Source organism: Ammospiza nelsoni, chromosome 4 (genome assembly GCF_027579445.1).
Source record: "Ammospiza nelsoni isolate bAmmNel1 chromosome 4, bAmmNel1.pri, whole genome shotgun sequence".
NCBI lineage: Eukaryota > Metazoa > Chordata > Aves > Passeriformes > Passerellidae > Ammospiza > Ammospiza nelsoni.
This window is the reverse complement of record NC_080636.1, coordinates 13,847,672-13,866,049: the sequence shown is the minus strand read 5'-3', so window position 1 is coordinate 13,866,049 and position 18,378 is coordinate 13,847,672. Positions and strand designations below refer to the sequence as shown.

General features: G+C 35.6%; 1 protein-coding gene across 8 annotated transcripts in view; it reads right to left on the bottom strand.

Moving 5' to 3' along the window:
* Positions 1-18,378, bottom strand: part of LCORL (ligand dependent nuclear receptor corepressor like) — an 80,128-nt gene that overhangs the window by 22,567 nt on the left and 39,183 nt on the right. For 5 of the 8 annotated variants that reach the window (XM_059469770.1, XM_059469768.1, XM_059469772.1 and 2 more), the window contains exons 5-6: positions 17,107-17,361; positions 8,185-8,275 (exon numbers count right to left, since the gene is read on the bottom strand). In XM_059469770.1, the coding sequence (XP_059325753.1) occupies positions 8,185-8,275; positions 17,107-17,361 (346 nt within the window). Of the gene's footprint in view, positions 1-2,509; positions 6,775-8,184; positions 8,276-17,106; positions 17,362-18,378 lie in introns of those variants that run through there. The other 3 variants (XM_059469771.1, XM_059469775.1, XM_059469774.1) reach the window with 3 other exon arrangements.

Here is an 18,378-nt window from a genome sequence, read left to right as displayed (position 1 = left end):
ACAGGTATTTCTTCAATTAAATACAAAATCCTTATGCTGGATAGCAACTATCAAGAGATAGTTAACACCTAATTCAAATGTTTTACTGAAACCAATTGCATGAGCAGAAAATGTTGGAAGAATTCTGTTTTAGAAAAGTATGTATAGTTTAAACATATCACCAAACTCTGAACATGACACTAACTTTTTTCCCTGTTATTATCCCCTGTAATTTTTTTGTATTTAAGCCTGTACTTCAAAAAATTTTCATGCTGATTTTTTTACAACTGTACTGATCAATGAACAAACATATTTAAAATTTAATGTGCTATATTTAAATAGTTACCTATTCATTAATTGAGTCATACCCAAAATTATAAGCATCAATAATAACTTCTAGCTTTGAGTTTCTTACTGGATGCAAACTTGTATTTTTATTGTCCTAGACATACTTTAAAGCTTAGAGCTTAAAACCAGCCAACTGTGCATAATAATTCTTCATGTTTTTTCCTTCTCCTGTAATATTCCATAAGAAATGGTATACATTCAAAATCAGGCATCTAGATGATACTAACTCATAAAGGTGTAAGATAATTGTGATGGTATTAGTTGAAGTTGAGATAATATTTAATCTGAAATGATTAAGTCTTAAAAAGAAAAAAACCAAAACCTCTTTGCACTTGCAATCTAAAATAAAACCCACATTATTCAAGGGAATGTCAGTGTCAGGATTTGACTCTTTTTGAAATGCCACTACACTGAGAAAAGTCTGTTACTCCAACAAATTCAGGAGTCACAAGGTATCAAAATCACTGCACTTGTGAGAAGAAAGCTCATTCTAATAGTACAATTAAGGATAAAAGGTAATTGCCCTCCCCACCACCATGATTTTAATTAATGTTTTGAAAGGCCAGACTAAAAAAAAAAAAATTCAACATGCCACTAGGCCTCCATCTTCCATATTCTGTTTGTAAACCAGAGTAAATTTGTTAAGCACTAATTTGCTAAAAAGATAGCTATAGCAGAATCTCTTTTTAGACTGATTTTTTAAACTAGCACCTTTCTATCTGTCCAGACTTGCAAGGTGTGTCTATAGCTTCACTGGAGAGCTTGAACTATAGAGGACCTGTATCCATAACTGCTATTTAAAGTCTGTTCACTGGTGGAAGAAACTTCTGGAGCCTTACAACCTTCTCAGAAGGAGTGACCAAATCATCCACAGGCCTCAGAACTTTTGAATTTGCTATGTGGAGATCAATTTTTGTATAAAGCAATATTCTGATTATCACAGGCATTCTTCTAAAACAATTTATTTCCTGATTACCTACCCTTGTGTGACATCTATAATCTGCTTTCCCCTAACATGAGTTAGTTTCTAAAGCTGACAAACAACAGACAACTTTCATCTATTCTATTGTGATCAATCTTCTGAGTTCCTACAGACACATGGAGCCCTCACTCAGCCACCACTTGGGAGCAGAGCTTACTACACAAACAAATTCAAGCATTAAAGCAACGTATTTTCCTTGAAGCGTCTCCCTGTAGAGATATCAATACATTTAAACATACTAATTTTGAGTAGCTTTTCCATACAACTATTATAATTATACTTCGGTTTCCTGTAATACCTTCCTATATCTCTTTAAATTTGTGTTGTCACACTGTAGTTCAGCCTATCCTCAGGATAAAAGGCTTAAGCAATCATTTCCTAGAAGGAAGACCTATCACTTTGACAAACTGCACACTTCCTCCAAACCATACACAGAAAGATGGCAGGAGAGAGCGGGCAGGAAACTGAGGGGTTGAGAGGTGAGAGGATCAATATGCTGCTACCCTGGCACCTTCTGTATCGCTCAGGACCAAGGTTAAGCATGGAATGATGCTTCCCTTCTGGCAGATAGGGGCACTTAATAACATGGAGTGGGGATTGACTAGAGTCCAAAAATGGCACAAAGGCAACAATGTGATAAGGTTAATTCCCAGACTTTCAGTGTATTAAGTTACATATAAAGAAGTAAAACTTGGCCTCCTCCACATCTAAAAACTATCAGGGAAAAGCTCTATGAGAGGACTCCCAAAAGAGAACCTTCCCTTGTTGTCTCAGCCAGAGAGAAGATAGAGCACTCTAGCAAGATCTGTACAGACCAGCAACAGCAACAAAACTGGAACAGAACATAGTTTCAAGTACTCATACAAACAGAATGGAACTACTATAGAAATACAAATCTGTCTTACAGAAATGTTTGTTTTCTGACTTTATTAAGTAAATAAGTATCTCAAAAAAACCATATACTATTTGTAATTTTTAGCTGCTAACTAAGGGGCGTGTTAGAACAATAATTTTCTGATTTTGTTCTCATTAGTAATTAATCAATTCAGAGAAAAGAAAACATCCTTCCTTAAAGCTACTTTCTGATAAAATTCTCATAGCAAATTAGTCATTATGAGCTTAATTTGTACAGTTCTTGGTCTTATGCCACTGCTAATCAACTTGTGCCTCAAGAATAAGTCAAATAAGTCAGTGTACAGGTTTTTGTTTCTTTCTTTTTTTTTACTGAATGAGCAAATCAATCACACATCAGTGTTGTAAATTTATGTGCAAAAGCATTGAAGTGCTTTACTACAAATTACAACGTAGAAACACGTTAACTAAACAATTAAATTCATACAATCAGATTTAGGAATATAACAACACAAAGAAGAAACAGAATTACAGTACATTTACAACACAAGACAAATACATGGAATTCATTAGAAAATATTGTAATAAATAATTCATGAATTATAGTGCAATTGATTTATGCATAAATATAACTAATTGCCTAAAAATCAGTTGTTAACAAAAATCTGTCAAAAATCAAGGCAGCCACAGAGTTTTACTAAATTACTGCGACAATGGAAATACTGCAATTAAAAAACAAATACAAGTATTTGTACTGTAAACAACTAAAAAAATCAGTCTCACTAAAGTTAATATACAATTTAATATAAAATTGTCATTAGCTACCAGAAATGGTTTAAACAACTTTACTGAGCAGTAGTTCTAAAAACAGAGGCACTGTTTTTTAATATAAAATACTTGAGAAACATTCAAATAAGTAGAAAGCATGTAGGGCTTGCTTTCGCCTTCATTTAAAATTCTGCTGAAACAGGAATTTTCAGAAATTCTCAATTACTAAGTAGTGACTGGTAACTGAATTTATAAAACAGTTCAAGATGTATAATTTAAATGACATTAATGAAATACATAGGGGTTGGGGGAGGAGAATTTACACATTTCCCTGCCTTTCCTTAGTTGTGTAATTAAAATGTTAGCCTAATAATTAGAAACAAATAATTCTGTTCTTTAAACACTTACAGGTTGAGTATCATCTATAAACTATCAAAAAATATTTTAATTACTATTTCTGACCAAAAAATAAATACAAGTACTAAAACATTGAAAATTAATTATAATATTACATACAAAACTACTGAGTACTGTTAAGTCAATAGTAAAATGATCCCTGATTTTATGAATCCTGTTAAATTTTTGGTCAGGTCATCTTTTAAATGATATAAAAAGAGTACTGTCACTTGCCTTCAATATAAAGTTCTGACTCAAATTTCTAACAATGTCTGAGGAGTAGAAAACATCAGTATGGTACAAATATTAGGCAATGTATTGAAGCCCCAGATTTTTGCAAGTAAAACTGTATAAAGACAGATGTTGAAACTTTTAATGCAGTTTTTTTAGCTGCATTTTTCACTGGGGATTTATTCACAAATCAATCCTTCTGGCCCTCACAAAATATGGCTTAATTCTTTTAAAATGAAAGATGACCCTGACATCTGCTGTTCTGCGAACTCCTTACCAGGTACAGTTCTGCTAAAAATCATAGAATCACAGATTAAGCTGAGTTGGAAGGGACCCACCAGGATCACTGAGTCCAACTCCTGACCCTGCACAGGACACCCCAAGAATCATCATGTGCCTGAGAGATTCATTCTGTAATATGCAAGTAAACCTTAATGACTGAAGAAGATTCAGTATAGATCTGAGAGACCAAGGAACTGAGATAGTGGTTGTGCAGTTTCAGAGGATTATTCTGTTCTAAAGTGGATGTTGCCATTTTTTAGTAGTGTTAATAGATGCGGGTTGGATTTTGCCACCAGTATTGCAGTATGTTCTCCACTGAATTTAATGGCAAGTCTATATAGAAATGAAATTACCTGATGGGGCCTATATGTATCTAAAGTCCTATTTAATTTCTACAATTAACCCATACATATGGAAATTTAAGTGGGGGAAAAAGCATGTGCATGTACACCATGTGCATAAAAGTTGGAGTCTTTTTTTATGCCAAATTAGATACATAGAGAAAAAATTACATGCTGAGAGGAAAAGGGCATTGATGTTCAGTAATGAATATATGAAGCAAGCCCCCATTCATATAATTTTCATATTACATAAAAAAATTAAGTGTGATAAAAAGTCCAATGTGAATACTTTGAAAGTCATGTAAAAACTGCAATATGAAGGTAATTGGTCTCCCTTAAATTCTATTAAAAGTTATGTATTTAAAATGAACTGTCTAACTTATAACTACCAAATTTATAAAGAATTTATATTATTGAAAGTTCAAAACAGCTTCACTGTTTTATATTTGTATTTCTATCAAGACCCTGAACTGCAAATTTGGTTATTAGCAAGATGATAATGTAACTTGGTATTCATTTTGATAAACTGAAAATGTTTTGAAATGTCACAGCAGCAAATACATTACAGTTACAGTGAGGTTTTTCAATAGGAGTGTGACACAATCCTTAAATAAATTTTAAGTAGTCATAACATCAACTAACCAGCACGTTTAAACAAAAAAACAAACAAATCCAAACCATTCTCAAGCTCATTCTGTGCACAGTATGAACATGCTCTAAGTTGCATTCCAACTTTCTTTTTAAACCTTACAAGTTACCTTAATTGTCAAACTAAAAAGGTAAATTATGTTAAAGTTTAAATTATTTTATGCTCTTAGTATTCCATCTTATTTCATATTTAATAATTCTATAACTACAGTAGTTTCTCAGATTTCATAACTGTACACTTTGTAAACACCAATTTCTTTCTAAACCAACAACAAAATTTTCTTAAAATGATAAAAAATGCAGTTTATGCCTGCTAAACACACATTTTTGTAATGAAATGTTTTTCTTACTTGTATTGGATATTTAAATAACGAACTTTTTTTCTTTCACAGAATGTACTATATCCTACTAATACTTCACAAATTCACTTCCTTGTGAGGAACTATCTTTTTTTTTTTAAATCCCTTGCTGTGTATAATCTGAGTTACTTACAATTTATTGCAAGTATTCTGTGAACTATAAAAGTCTGCTAACCCTTGGTTGTGTATTTCCATAATAAGATGGATAATTGAATGGGTAAAGTGGTTCTCCACCAATTAAAAATTATGCTTCACATGACAAATACTTGTTTTCCCAAAACATCTTTATGCTAGTGACTACTAAATAAAACCTGAATCTTTTCACCTATTTATACATGGATTATATTAAATACACACTATCAGAATTAAGTGAGCAACTCTATAATTCTGTCCACAGTGAAAACCCTGAATATAACTATTTTTCAAAAGGCATGTATGTGGTTTTTGAACTGTATAATTTCATGTCTTCTGTCAGAGTGAGCATATGTATTTCTCACATAGTGTGTGTATACAGACATACATACACACACACAAAACAATTCGCTAACAATTATTCTACACAGGCTTGCTACTATTTTTGCAGCTGCCAGTCCCTGAATCTGTCATATTAAATAAGCCAGTATCTGGTAAACGGAGTTTCTTCTTCGGTGGAGTCTTCAAAGTTCCAGATCTTTCTTTTACTTTATATTCTAAAGTGCTGTGAGGTACCCCATAAATTCCTTGTGCTTTGGAAACACTCATTTTCCCACTCATTACCATTGCAATTGCTTCTTCCATTATTTCATGGTCATATTGCCGATAGCGGCCACGTTTTTTCCTTGGTTGCTTATTATCTTTACGATCCAAACTATCTTCTGTATTTTCTGAGGTTCCATCTACTGTCCCATTCTTAGCATTAAGACACAAAGGAGAGAGGTCCCCATGCAGAAAGTAGGAGTCAACACTTGAGTGAGTTACAGGTCCAGAACATTCAATTTTGTTCTGTTTAGGGAGGATATTTTTCAATTTTTGAAGAGCTGATCCTTCTAAGACTGAGGAGGTTTTAGAAACGTGGTACATAACATCCAGAAGACCAGCAGTATCAGACTGTGGTTTGGACACAGAACTTATTCTTAGCTGAGGAATTTTTAATTGTACAGTGGGACTTGAAGTTTCATATTGTAGATTTTCACTTTTTTCTTTAAACTGAGTGACCATTCTCTGTAGAGTTAACTGGTGGAGGTAACTGGAAGCTGTTGGGAATTTTAATTCTGAGGTTTCAAGTAGACTGAGTTTACTTTTTTCTGTGCGCTCTGCTTGAGCTCTTGCCCACAAGGCTACTTTTTGTAGGACTGCACAAGTTTCTTTACTGTCTTTAAATGAATAACTATCATTGAAATCTCGAGTTTTATTTTTAAAAGGTGCAGGCTTTCCTGCTGGTAAGGCTTCTAAGTGGAGAAGTAAAGTTTTTTGAGGTATGCCATAAAGTATGCCTGCTTTATTTATGTCCAGTGCTCCAGACTGAATGTCTTTCAAAGCTTTTGAGAGCAAACCATCTGCAAACTCAGCACTTCTTTCCACATAGTCCTCTCTGTTTCTGTGTAGTCTCCTGGATGGATGGAATGAAACGATGGTAAACTGATGTATGAGAGACTCTCACACAGCTATGGAAGGGAAGGGTCCACTCCTTTATTATACTCCTTGCTTCGGTAACATCACTGCTTCTGATACTTTTTAGCCTTTGAGATGTGGTAGTTAAATGATTATCCTAGCAAAATGTTACAGTTCTGGTAGGACAGTGTGTCAAAAATCATACCGTGGCTTCTACAGCAGCCCTTCCAAGAACTTTATATCCTAGCTCAGTATTTGGTAATAGTCTCATGGTCTTGCTATATCCCCTTGTTCACATGCTTGCAGAGCAACACTGTTATAATTTTAATTATACAATTAACGTTCTGTTAAATACCCAAATCCTGAAGGAGTTTTTGTTAGTAGAAACGTGACGTTACCGCTAAACAAGTAATAAAAGAGTCAACCCCCTTATAGAAAATTTGAGCAATAAGTACATAACTACACACAAACATCCCAGACTTACACAAAACTAGGCTTTCTACAACAAGAAGATAAAGTGCTGTAGTTAACAATCAAGTCCATTTTTCGCAAAATAAGGCAAAATTTTAAAAACTTCTACTCACTATTTACAGCTCACTATTACAAAGCCATCAATTTTCAAACTTTTTCATATCAGCAAATTAATAAAATGCACTTTTACATCATTCAACAAATGCTGCTACTGTAGTCCTATTTGTAATAAGTTATTTGTAAGACGTACAGGTGACAAAAAGGGTCCTGCTATGGCTAGTGGATGGGAGGATGCCAAGATCATAAAATCCAACAAAACAAAGCAATTCACTACTTTTGTGGTAGCTTTCAGCAGATGCAATAATATTTTCCTTGCTGAATAAAGAAATTTAACCATTTGCCACCACACACCATAGTCAGAACCATGATGCAAATATAAGTATGACGATTAAGAGCTCTCTCTCACACGCTTGCTCTCTCTCTCTATTAATGAATATTATAGGTAATAGTCATTTAACTTGTTCATGTTAGTTGAAGAAGATTTTGCATCTAATTATTAACATGGTCATTTTTGTCAAGAATTGAAATTCCCTACATAAATTCTAAAAGAATTATTTGCATTTTCTTCTACTAGTCTCTTACTTCTACTGTGTTATGTAATCAATTTTCATGTAATTTTTAGTAACATGAACTAAAGTTTGGTGATTGTTCTGATAACTTTTCTTTAAACAGAAAAAAAAGGAAAAAAGACAAATGAAACATATGATATATACATAGACACACACTTATGAGTGACAAAAATTCTTTTGAAAGCAAAATAGGAACCACATGTGTGTGCCAGTATATACAGGTATGTTATGAACATAAAACCTGACCAAAGAAGAGAAACCTGGATTGTCTTTTTGATAAGCCAAAGAGAGTCCTAAACATTGCTTACCCAGACACTGAGTTTTCAGAACACAAGGGATCATATTTTGGTTCTTCCAACCTTGCGCTTTTCTTTGTAGAGAGATCTAGCACTCCATCCCCTGCAAAGAACGAGTAGTGATGATAACAGTGGCTTTAAGGAAGACTCAGATTTTGTCAGAAAATGTAGTTTCACCTATGGCACAGTTTTCAAGCAGCTACTTTAGCCTGTAAAATTTCTGACACCTTATTCCATTAACAGTATCAGCCATCACTAAATGATTTTGTGTATTTGATTTGTCACCAAACTTTAGAAATTTGAGAAAACATAAAAAGTAAACCCATTCAGAAATAATAAAATTTAAAAGAACCTGTATTAACCAAACATGACTGCTTTCCTAAAAAGCACATGTGTCTATATTGCACATTTTACTTCAAGGCAACCAAAAGAATGCACTTGATATTACAATTATTATTTATATTTACTTACTGCAAACAAACACACAATTCTGATGCTGAAGTTCAACTTGACATAAATCCTATGCTTACAGGATAATTCAAGCTAATAAGGATCTCAGGAGGCCCCCAGACCAACCACCTGCTCCGAGCAGGGTCAGCAATGACACCAGACCAGGTTACTGGATGAGCAGGTACCAGTAACTGGATAACTTCCCAGTAACTTCCCCATGACTGGGAAAAGAGCTTGAGCCTAATACAGAGTTCTAACACTTTAACTATACATACTCCTGCTGCCTCCACATATATGCAATAATATTAGAAATTAGAAAAAAGAAAAACCTAAAGTGGGGTGGGAGTCTGCTCTGTCAAGTCACTAGTAAATGTTAAAATTCAAGATTTATACTTGGCTGTTAAATCTATGAAGTATTGAAATAGAAAAACATACTTTTAAAAAAATCAGTACTTAAAAACATTAACAGTTAAAATACTCCTTTTAATTAAAAAAAATCAATGACATTTAAATTATAGTTAAATCCCCTAAATATATATTTAATTTCATACCTTTCTTCCTTGGTTCTCTGTTTCAAACTTGGGCTGTTTTGTGTGCCTGAGCTCTGCGAATTCAATTTTGAGTTTCAACATGTAGCTCAACATTCAACTCTATAATCAGCTTTATACTACCCCTTATTGCATTTGCAGTGTCATTTCCATGTTTCAGTACCTATTATTTCAGTACCTATTTCTATTATTTAAGCATCTATTATTTCTAAAATATCAATCAATTTCACATACTTTCCCACAGTCTCAGAAGCATACAATGGTTGAAGCATCCAAATGCCAACAGTGAAACAAGAAGTCAAGAAAATGGTTTGGGTAGCTCTCCTTTATACCAATAAAGCAAAGAAATAGATTTCTGTATAATAATCAAATCCAGATTTTTGTTTTTGGACTGCTTTTTGACTGTTCTTCCACAGCTCTTTTGTACTATTTGAAGGAGGTCAAAGAGAGAAAAGGTAACATCATAACTCAGCAATAGGGGACAAATATATATAAGTATGCCCCTTGTCAAGGGTGCTTCTTTTCACCTGAATACATTCCTTTCAAAATCTTAAAGTCAGAGAAAGGACTAATGCTAATCAGCCTTCCTGATGCACTGATATTGCAGAAGAAAAAGCCAATTAAGAACACTACAGACAAATTCTACATGGACATTTTGGCCTACCCAGGAATATCCAAGCTGAACCCAAAGTCCCTGAGTCCTGTGGAACAGATTTCACCTGCTGTGCTCTGTCAGTTGCACAAAGTAAATCTCCCTCTCTTAAGTGCTTGTGCGCTCTCCCTTTCTCCATCTTCAGCTGGCACTCATAGGCATCACAGAAAAGTTTAGAAGACATCACTGGGAAAAAAACTACTACAAAGTTGACAACATATCAAGCAACAGAAAGCTAACTGTCTCTTCACCAATCTACCAAAAAAAAACCCCAAAAAACCACCAAAAACCAAAAACCTAGGCAAAGTTAGCAGCTAGCAAGATTTTTAGTAAAAGAAAGAGCCCCAACAAATCGACAAAATCCAAAGGCTCTTGTAAGATTTCATAATGAAAACAATTTTTGTTCTCAATCTTTCAGAACTGGCTTTGACAACACCAGGCTAGCAATCAGTTGAAAAATTACTAAAAGAACACAGTAGTGAAAATTCAGCCTCCTGAATAAAAAAATTAAATATATTTTCAGCCTCTAAAGGATGCGCAGAACTGATGGAATTTGAGGTTCAAGACATTTGGTTCTTCCAACACAGCAAATTCAAATTCATTAAGTAGGTAACACCTCCCTGAAAACAATGCTTTATGGGAAGATGATACCCAGTAAAGAGAATCATAGAAGAAATTTGATATACATGCAAAATACCAGATAGAGGATAGAGTCACTGGACCACAGATTTTTTTTTTTTTAGTAATTTCAGTTGAACTTTTAAAAAAAGCAAACCAACCAATCAAAAAAACAAAACAAACAAACAAAAAAAAAAACGCTAAAAAAACCCCACCAAATCCAACAATAAACAACCCTCACAAAAACCCACCTCAAACTGGTAAGAAAATGAGAGCATTTGCTGTAAAGCTCTAAGACATAGTGAAATCCCACGTAATAAAATGAATGCATATACACAGCTGAGATGTTCACTTTGGAACATCAGGTACAAAAAGTTTGCAAAGAGGCATCCTACAGGTGGACTATGAATCTTGGAAGGTTGTTACTTGCAAGATAGGGATAGTCTTCTCTAAACTGAGCCAGAACTTTCTATTGTTTCTTACAAATCCATCAAAACAGGTATTACAGCAAGAATTCTGGACAGGAACTGAATTGTATCAGGAACAGAAAAACCACTCTGTAAGGTGGTTTTAATAAAAGCTATGAAATTACTTCCACTCTTTAGGTGAAGCCATGACTACTAAGAAATGATTCTTCATTAAAAAAAGTGTAAAACATTGGATAATATAGAAAAATACATTAGATGTTTTTCAGGTTTGCTACTCATGGTCTTCTAATGCAGCTATTTCTATGCAAATTGAATTATTCTTATCTTCAAAGGAATGGCTCAACCTCCGGCCTTTGATTCTCAGGATAAGATCATCAGGTGCACCAATACCAAGATGAAACTAAGTGTGATCAAAGTTCATTTCCAAAATAATCAGGACCACAATCCCTTGAAACTCCTCCAGACTAGTGATTTCAGGGAAGGAGGGAGGGGAAGGGGAAGCAGCAGAAACCAGGTCAGCCTTGAGTTCCCACAACTGGTATTTGATTTCTCAACTGATTTTTTTTCTGGGTTTCAGGAAATCTCTCAGTAGCTATTATGAACTGTCTTAGTAGATCAGATAACCCACACTACTCAGTCCTCAGCCTCCAAGGCAGGGGAGCACTCCACTCCTACTCTGGAAGAGCACATCAGCCTGGCTACTACCTGCGGCTCTTTGCTCCCCTAGCAGCTGCTGTTGTTGGCTTAGGGATCTCAGGGATTTATCCCTGCCTACTCTAGCTTTAGTTTCTGGCCTTGTTTCTGTTAGCTGTGAAATCTAAGGCCCTTTGTGAACCCAGTGACCCATGACCTCCTGTCACAGCAGTTCCCATGTTTAAGAACAGTTGAGCAAAACCTGCCCATTACCTGTCTCTTCCTCTAAGAATTTTCAGAGAGTTTTACCTAGTTTTAATACAGTGAGATTTAGTAAATAACAATTCTCCCTTTACCTTATCCATCCACAGGACAATAGGTTTTGTAGCAACAAGACAACATTCTTGTTTTCAGCACTTTTCCTGATGGTGCCTTGCCTTTTGATGGCTATTTTCTGTGCTTCTGAACACAGAGTTTTCAGGAAACTGTCAATAGGAACACCAAAGCCTTTTATTAATTCTTAACTACCACTTTGAGTAGCCCTTTTTGACTTGAAGTGCTATTTAGTAACATAAAAGAATGCCAGATGAAAAGTATATGGCCATACCTAGGGCGATCAGGGCCCAGTCCTGGCAGTATCTGTGAGGACAAGCCAGGGGCTGCCCTGTGCTGGACACCAATAGCTGGCTCCCAGATCTGCTGCAGGACTCAGCTGAGTCCAGCCGCCACTTGGGCAGAAACTCTGGAGAACTATATTTAAGAAAGGGGGAAAAGTGCCAGATGGACACAAAAAATGGGAATAAAAAGAATAAGAAAATATCAGAGGTAAGTCCAGCAGCAGGTACAGACTGTGGACAGCCCACACCCAATCCCCTTGAACTACAGGGATGGTGGTGGTGGTCGTGGTCACAAGTGGACCTGGAGCAAAGCTGAGCCTGGCAAAAGAGGGAGGAAAGGCAGTGTTTTAATGACTCTTTTTTGTTTCTACTGCCTGAATTAGTAATGAAAAAAATATATTTTAAGAAATATTCAAATTATTTTCCCCAAACTCTGTTTAGCACATGATGGCAACTGGCAGCAAGCAGTAACCATATCCTTAACTCATAAGCTCTCCCTTCTGCACTTCCCATTTTCTCCCCTGTGCTATCGTGAGAGAAGTAAGCAAGCAAGCATCTGACAAGGAGCTTGGCTGTCACCATAGCAGCCAGCAAAGAAAAACACCTACTCCCCCTCAAAAATGTAGCTTTTCAGGGGGACTTTCTCATGCAAAAGTATTAAAACTGTTTCTTGAATATATTTACAGCTCATACAATTTTTCTTGGGAACATACCATGTGTATCTTCAAAATGCATAGTATTTTCACCAATACATATAGTTAAACCAGGATATTAAGAAAAAGAAGTGAATTTTCAGTAAAGTTTGGAATTCTTTCAATACACTGCCAGCTATCTTTTGATGTCTTCCAGTCTATGATGGCTCAATGAAACAAGGGAATTATGAAAGTTTTCTTGCATGTTTTGGCTACGTTTACACATTATCGGTGTGTGGTTCTGGATATCTCGGTTCCAGAAAATCCAGAAACAAGAAAAAGCTTGTGCAGCTAAACCTTCAGATTATATATTGGTACTGCTTCTACTTCTGACTCTTAAAGTCACTTTGCTTAGAAGCTTGAGAACTATCAAGCAAGTGAAAGAAGCCTCTGCATCAAACTTTGCTGTTGCTAGGAATATTCCTGAAAGAGCTCAGCCCCGTGACTGCACAAGGAAATAAGTTGCTGCAGGATATTCCAACACTGTTTCTTACTCACCATTTCATTCTGCAAGGATGCTGCTTCTTCATTAGCTTAGTTTAGAGGAAAAGCAATATTGCAGAAGCACACAGCAACACCTCACTTTTGCTAGATGCAGTGCATGGAAAATAGATTTTGTTTCACTTTACAGAGTACTCATTATCAAGGCCTGGACAGTAAGTTACATGGATTAGAAAAGGGAGCAAGATTTTTGGATTTTTGGAGACAGCTGCTGTTAATTGACTGACAGTGAAATGATTGCTCATTACCAGCAAGATACACAGGAATGAAAGCACCCTGCTAAATTACCACACTTCCATCTGCAGAGCAAAGTAGAGGATGCTCTGGGACTCCATTACCAGTTAGGGGTCAACTGGACATACCTGGATGCCAGTGCTAAACTCATACTCAGGACCAAATGCTGCAGTTCCAGAGGTGCAATGGGTTCACCTTGGCCAGTAGTTAAACCCCAACTCGGCCCCTCTACCACTCCCCATCCTCAGTGGGGGGCAGGAAGAAATAAGATGAAGATCATCAAGATAAAAACAGGGAAAACACTTGTCAATTACCATTACAGGCAAAACAGACTTGAGGAAAATTAATTTATTGCAATTTAAAATAGATTTGGATAATGAGAAAAAGATAAAAATTAAAGCACTTCCCCACTCCTACCTCTTCCCAGGCTCTCAACTTTATTCCCAATCACTCTATTTTCCCCCATCCCCAGATGGCATAGGCAAGATTGAAAATGAGGGCTAAAGTCAGTACAATTCTTCTTTACAGCTCTTTCTCCACAGGCCATAGACCCTTCAGGAAGCACCCAGATGCTTCAATGTAGAGTGTTCCACAAGCTACAACATGAATAAGTATTTACTCCAGAGGCTGCAATGGAACACATGTTCCACCATGGTCCTTTCCATGTGCTCCATGGAAATATCTACTCTGGTGCCTGGAGCACCTCCCTTCCCCTTTCCCTCACCTCATTGCTCCCAGTGCTGTTTCTGACCCCTCCCTCTGCCTGTCCAGCATTTTTGCACTTTCTTAACCAGCAGCACAATAAGCCCAGCTCCTGTGCCCCCCTTCAGCCTGGCGTGGGTCTGTGGCAGAGCTGCCTGAGCCTCGCACAGGGAATCCACACAAGCTTCTCACAGGTGCCACCCTACAGCCCTCCCCAGCTACAAAACTCCTGCCATGTAAGCCCAAAATATCAGGGCTATCAGGTGTGGAAGTGCCAGACCTAAGGATTTTTTGGCTTCAGAGATGGCCTCCAGAGCAAAGTAGGAAGCTTTCTTCAATGCAGAACTTCAGTGGCAGAATCTGCTTTCAGTTCTGAGCTAGTACTTAGCTTGGATCTGCTCACTGCTTCTACTAATGTGGAAAATGAAGCTTACTCCTGCCTCTCAAGCCCAAGAATCACTCTCATAGTAAAGGAGTAAGATTGTCTATTTAACTAGTTAGATCATTCATTTCAAAGATTACTATTGTAAATACAAACGATGCAGAAAGTGAACCCAAACAATTTATACTTGAATCATTATCTGCTTAACAGGGTTTGAATTAAAGATTTCAACTCTGAGGATCCATCAAAGCAATCTGAACTTCCTCCTGCTACTGCCACTTCATTTGGAAATTTTAACAGGAATTACAAATAGCAAAAACCAAAGAGAGTTGCATGACATTTAAAAATATTATTAAGAATGGAACTATGGTACAGCTTTTAGAAGTCTCCATACCAAAGAAGTACACTATGTTAGAGAATTTACATTTCAAAAAATAATCCAATTAAAAAACCTTCATAATTCCCTACCATAAGCACATACACTTTATTATAACCAAGCTGTCTTCAGGAAAAGCATAGAACTGAGAGATGAGTGCAATAATATACAGTCCTTGACAAAAGCTGATTGAAATAACTCTTTCATTAATCTTTGCATTTAGAACACAATGCAAATAAAAAGAGCAGGCTGACATTTTAAATCTTGAACTTATTTGCTTGTGTTGCCATCACTACAATAAAAAGTTAAAATAGCTCAAAATTAACATATTCATGGAAAACAGAAAGCACAATACAAATTCCCTGGTAGGTAAGATGTTTAAGCCACCTTTCTCCAACTACAGTCTTATTCCACTATTATTTCTCAATTCAGCATCTCTGAATTTCATCTCTGAACAGCAAGATCATCTAAAGAGCACTCTTGCAAACACAGCAGTCAAAGTCCTGAGACTCTGCAGTGTCTTACATAGTTCAATGTGTAACTTGTACACTGTGTGTGCTGAGCAACTATTTTAGATTTAGGTGTTTCACCCAAGGTGCACAATTCTAAACTTGCTATTTAGCCTTACTACAAGAAAAAATCCAATGACATAAAAAGATTATTTAAATAACTCCATTTCTCTGTATTTTCGATTTTTCTTAGAGAAAGGACCAGTGTATTTCAAGATAAGGGTGGCAGCACAATTTTCCTCCTGTCCCTGTCCTGCCCACCTCCTGCCTTCCCTTTCATTCCTCGAAGATTTATTTGGGCTCAGCAATGACCAGAACCTGCCTTTGGGGACTTTGTTCCTTCATGAACATTTAAGACTAGTTATAAATAATCAGCTGCTGAAGTAAGCAACATGCTATAGTCCTGATATCAGGAAAGTATTTTTTATTGCTCTTGCAAAAGAAATGTGCTTCAACCTGGCCAATTATAAACCTTTAAAATCTGTAATTCATCTGTAGAAAAATTATATCCAACCACAATAGGTATTTTCTCAGGATTTAAACCACTAAGGATTTACTAAAACCTGGCATGAACTGGTTTCCACTGACCATACAGAATAAAAGCAAGAATTCGAGTATTTCTTAAATCTTTTCTGTCAAAGAGAAAAGATGCTTAAAATTTAACCTAGAATAGGCATATTTGTCATGAGGAATCTATCAGAGCTCCCTGCCCCCAAGGATCTCCAATTAAAGACTGAATCATTAGGTACATAGATACCAAATGTACTAATGCACATTAAAATAAACAAACAAACAAAAAACCCAAACAAACTTAGTTCTGGCTTCTTTCAACTTTTTTAGTATGGTACCATACTTTTTAGTATGGTGCATACAGGTCAACTTTTCCCTTTGGTCTGCAATACTACAGGATAAACACAGACCCTGATATCTGTAAAAGACAAAAGCTGCTTTTGCCACTGCTTTCAGTTGCGCATGACAGTCACAACCCTTCCTAAAAACTGCTGCTAATCCAAATCTAGTTGAAAGTCCAAATCATTCTTGTGATTATACTGTTACCAGTTTTGGATAGCAATATTCCTTGAGGCAAAGAAATTATTTCCTTTTTGTAAGTGATAGTGAGACAGACTATTTTTCTAGCTTTACTTCAGTTAAGAAAGCCGCACTGATCTGTAATGATTAAGGTATGAAGTAAGGAAATTTTCTCCCAGATCAATCTTCTCTTCCCATCATTCTAACCAGATCGTATTTAAAGAATCAAAGTGCTCAAGAGCTGAGAGGGACTGAGTGACATTTGCTCCATGAAATTCCAGCATCTTTTTCTCTTTTCTCAGACAGCCATTTCTTCAACAAAATTTTGAACCACTGTCACCTGTGACAGCACAGGTGAGAGGACTTAAATTCAGTATTCCAAAACTGAAAAATTCCAATGCCACTTGTTTAACACGGGCACTAAGAAATCAGAATGCTTATCCGCTAACACACAATATGAAAAATATTTTTATTTGACATGGACATTTACTTTTCAAGGGAATAAGACACCATAAAATAAATAAATGACAGCAAAACACAGATTATCAGATATAGAAATTTACCTTGCTGAGTATTCTGTTCTTGAGTTCGATTCACAGTGAGGTCTAGAGGGCTATCCTGTTCTTCCTGAAGGGAGTTTTCCGTTTGGTTCATTTGGATACTTTTACACATCAGACTTGGTTCAAATGATGAACCATTTCTGTTCTCTTGAATTTTGCTACTTTTTGAAATGTACTCAATCGCAAACTGACGGATCATTTTTTTCATTAATTCCTGAGCAACTAGGGGAATGTTAGGATCACAGTTCTGAGGAAGATCTAGAAATAAAAAACAGAGGCATCAGATATATTAAGAACCAAAATTATCTACTTTTCTTATAATAAATACTTCATATAAGCACACAAATGTTAAACAAGTACATGTGTAACAAACATATTAATTCAGATCTCTATCAGTTTTTTTTTAATGAGCATTCCTAACTGAAACTCACTTGAAAGAACATTTAGCATAGATCATTAATTCTTACCTTACTCCTCTATCATAGTATGCAAGTAAGAGTATGTGGGGTTGCATTACTTAGGGGACTCAGAATCTGTACTAATGGCAAATGAGCTGAATTTTCATTTACAGACTGCTCATTTTCAGTTTTGAAAATAAAGCATTTTGAAAACAAACCATGGAAGTAAAATAAAATATGGATTAATACAGAAAGAAGTTACTTTCAAAGAACAACAACAAAAATAATTTTAGACTAGTTCTCTTCATTACATAGAACAGTTAGACTTTTGAGGAACTGGTCTTAAAAAAAAAAAAAAAGCAAAAAGATTGTGTTCCACTCTTGAGATTATAATCCTTATTGTAGGTTCAGGATTGAAATGTCAGAACTGATATGATGCTACTTGAAATGTCCCATACAATTTGTAGTAATACAAGCAATTGAATACAAACAAAGTTTAAAGCTTTTATTGTAAAATCTTACAGGATTTTCAGGACATTTTCAAAGTGCGAGAAATAAAACACTTGGAAGAAAAGCTTTATTTCCCATTCTAAACTAACTATATTCTACTTCTGCTTGTGTATGTAACATTTCAATGGAAAAAAGTATCTCATTTTAGAAACAAAACAAAGAAAAAAAGATCAAATGTGATATATATTACTTTATTTTAATGCTACCTATCAGCTAGAAAAAAGTTAAACCTCTTACTAAAAAGCACAGCTGAAACCATAACTATGAATCACCAAAAAGAATCCTAACAGAAGCAACAGAAAAAATATAACTTAGCATAAATAATGTAATTAAGAAAGTTAAAGTAAGCTGTGCTACTGCACTGATG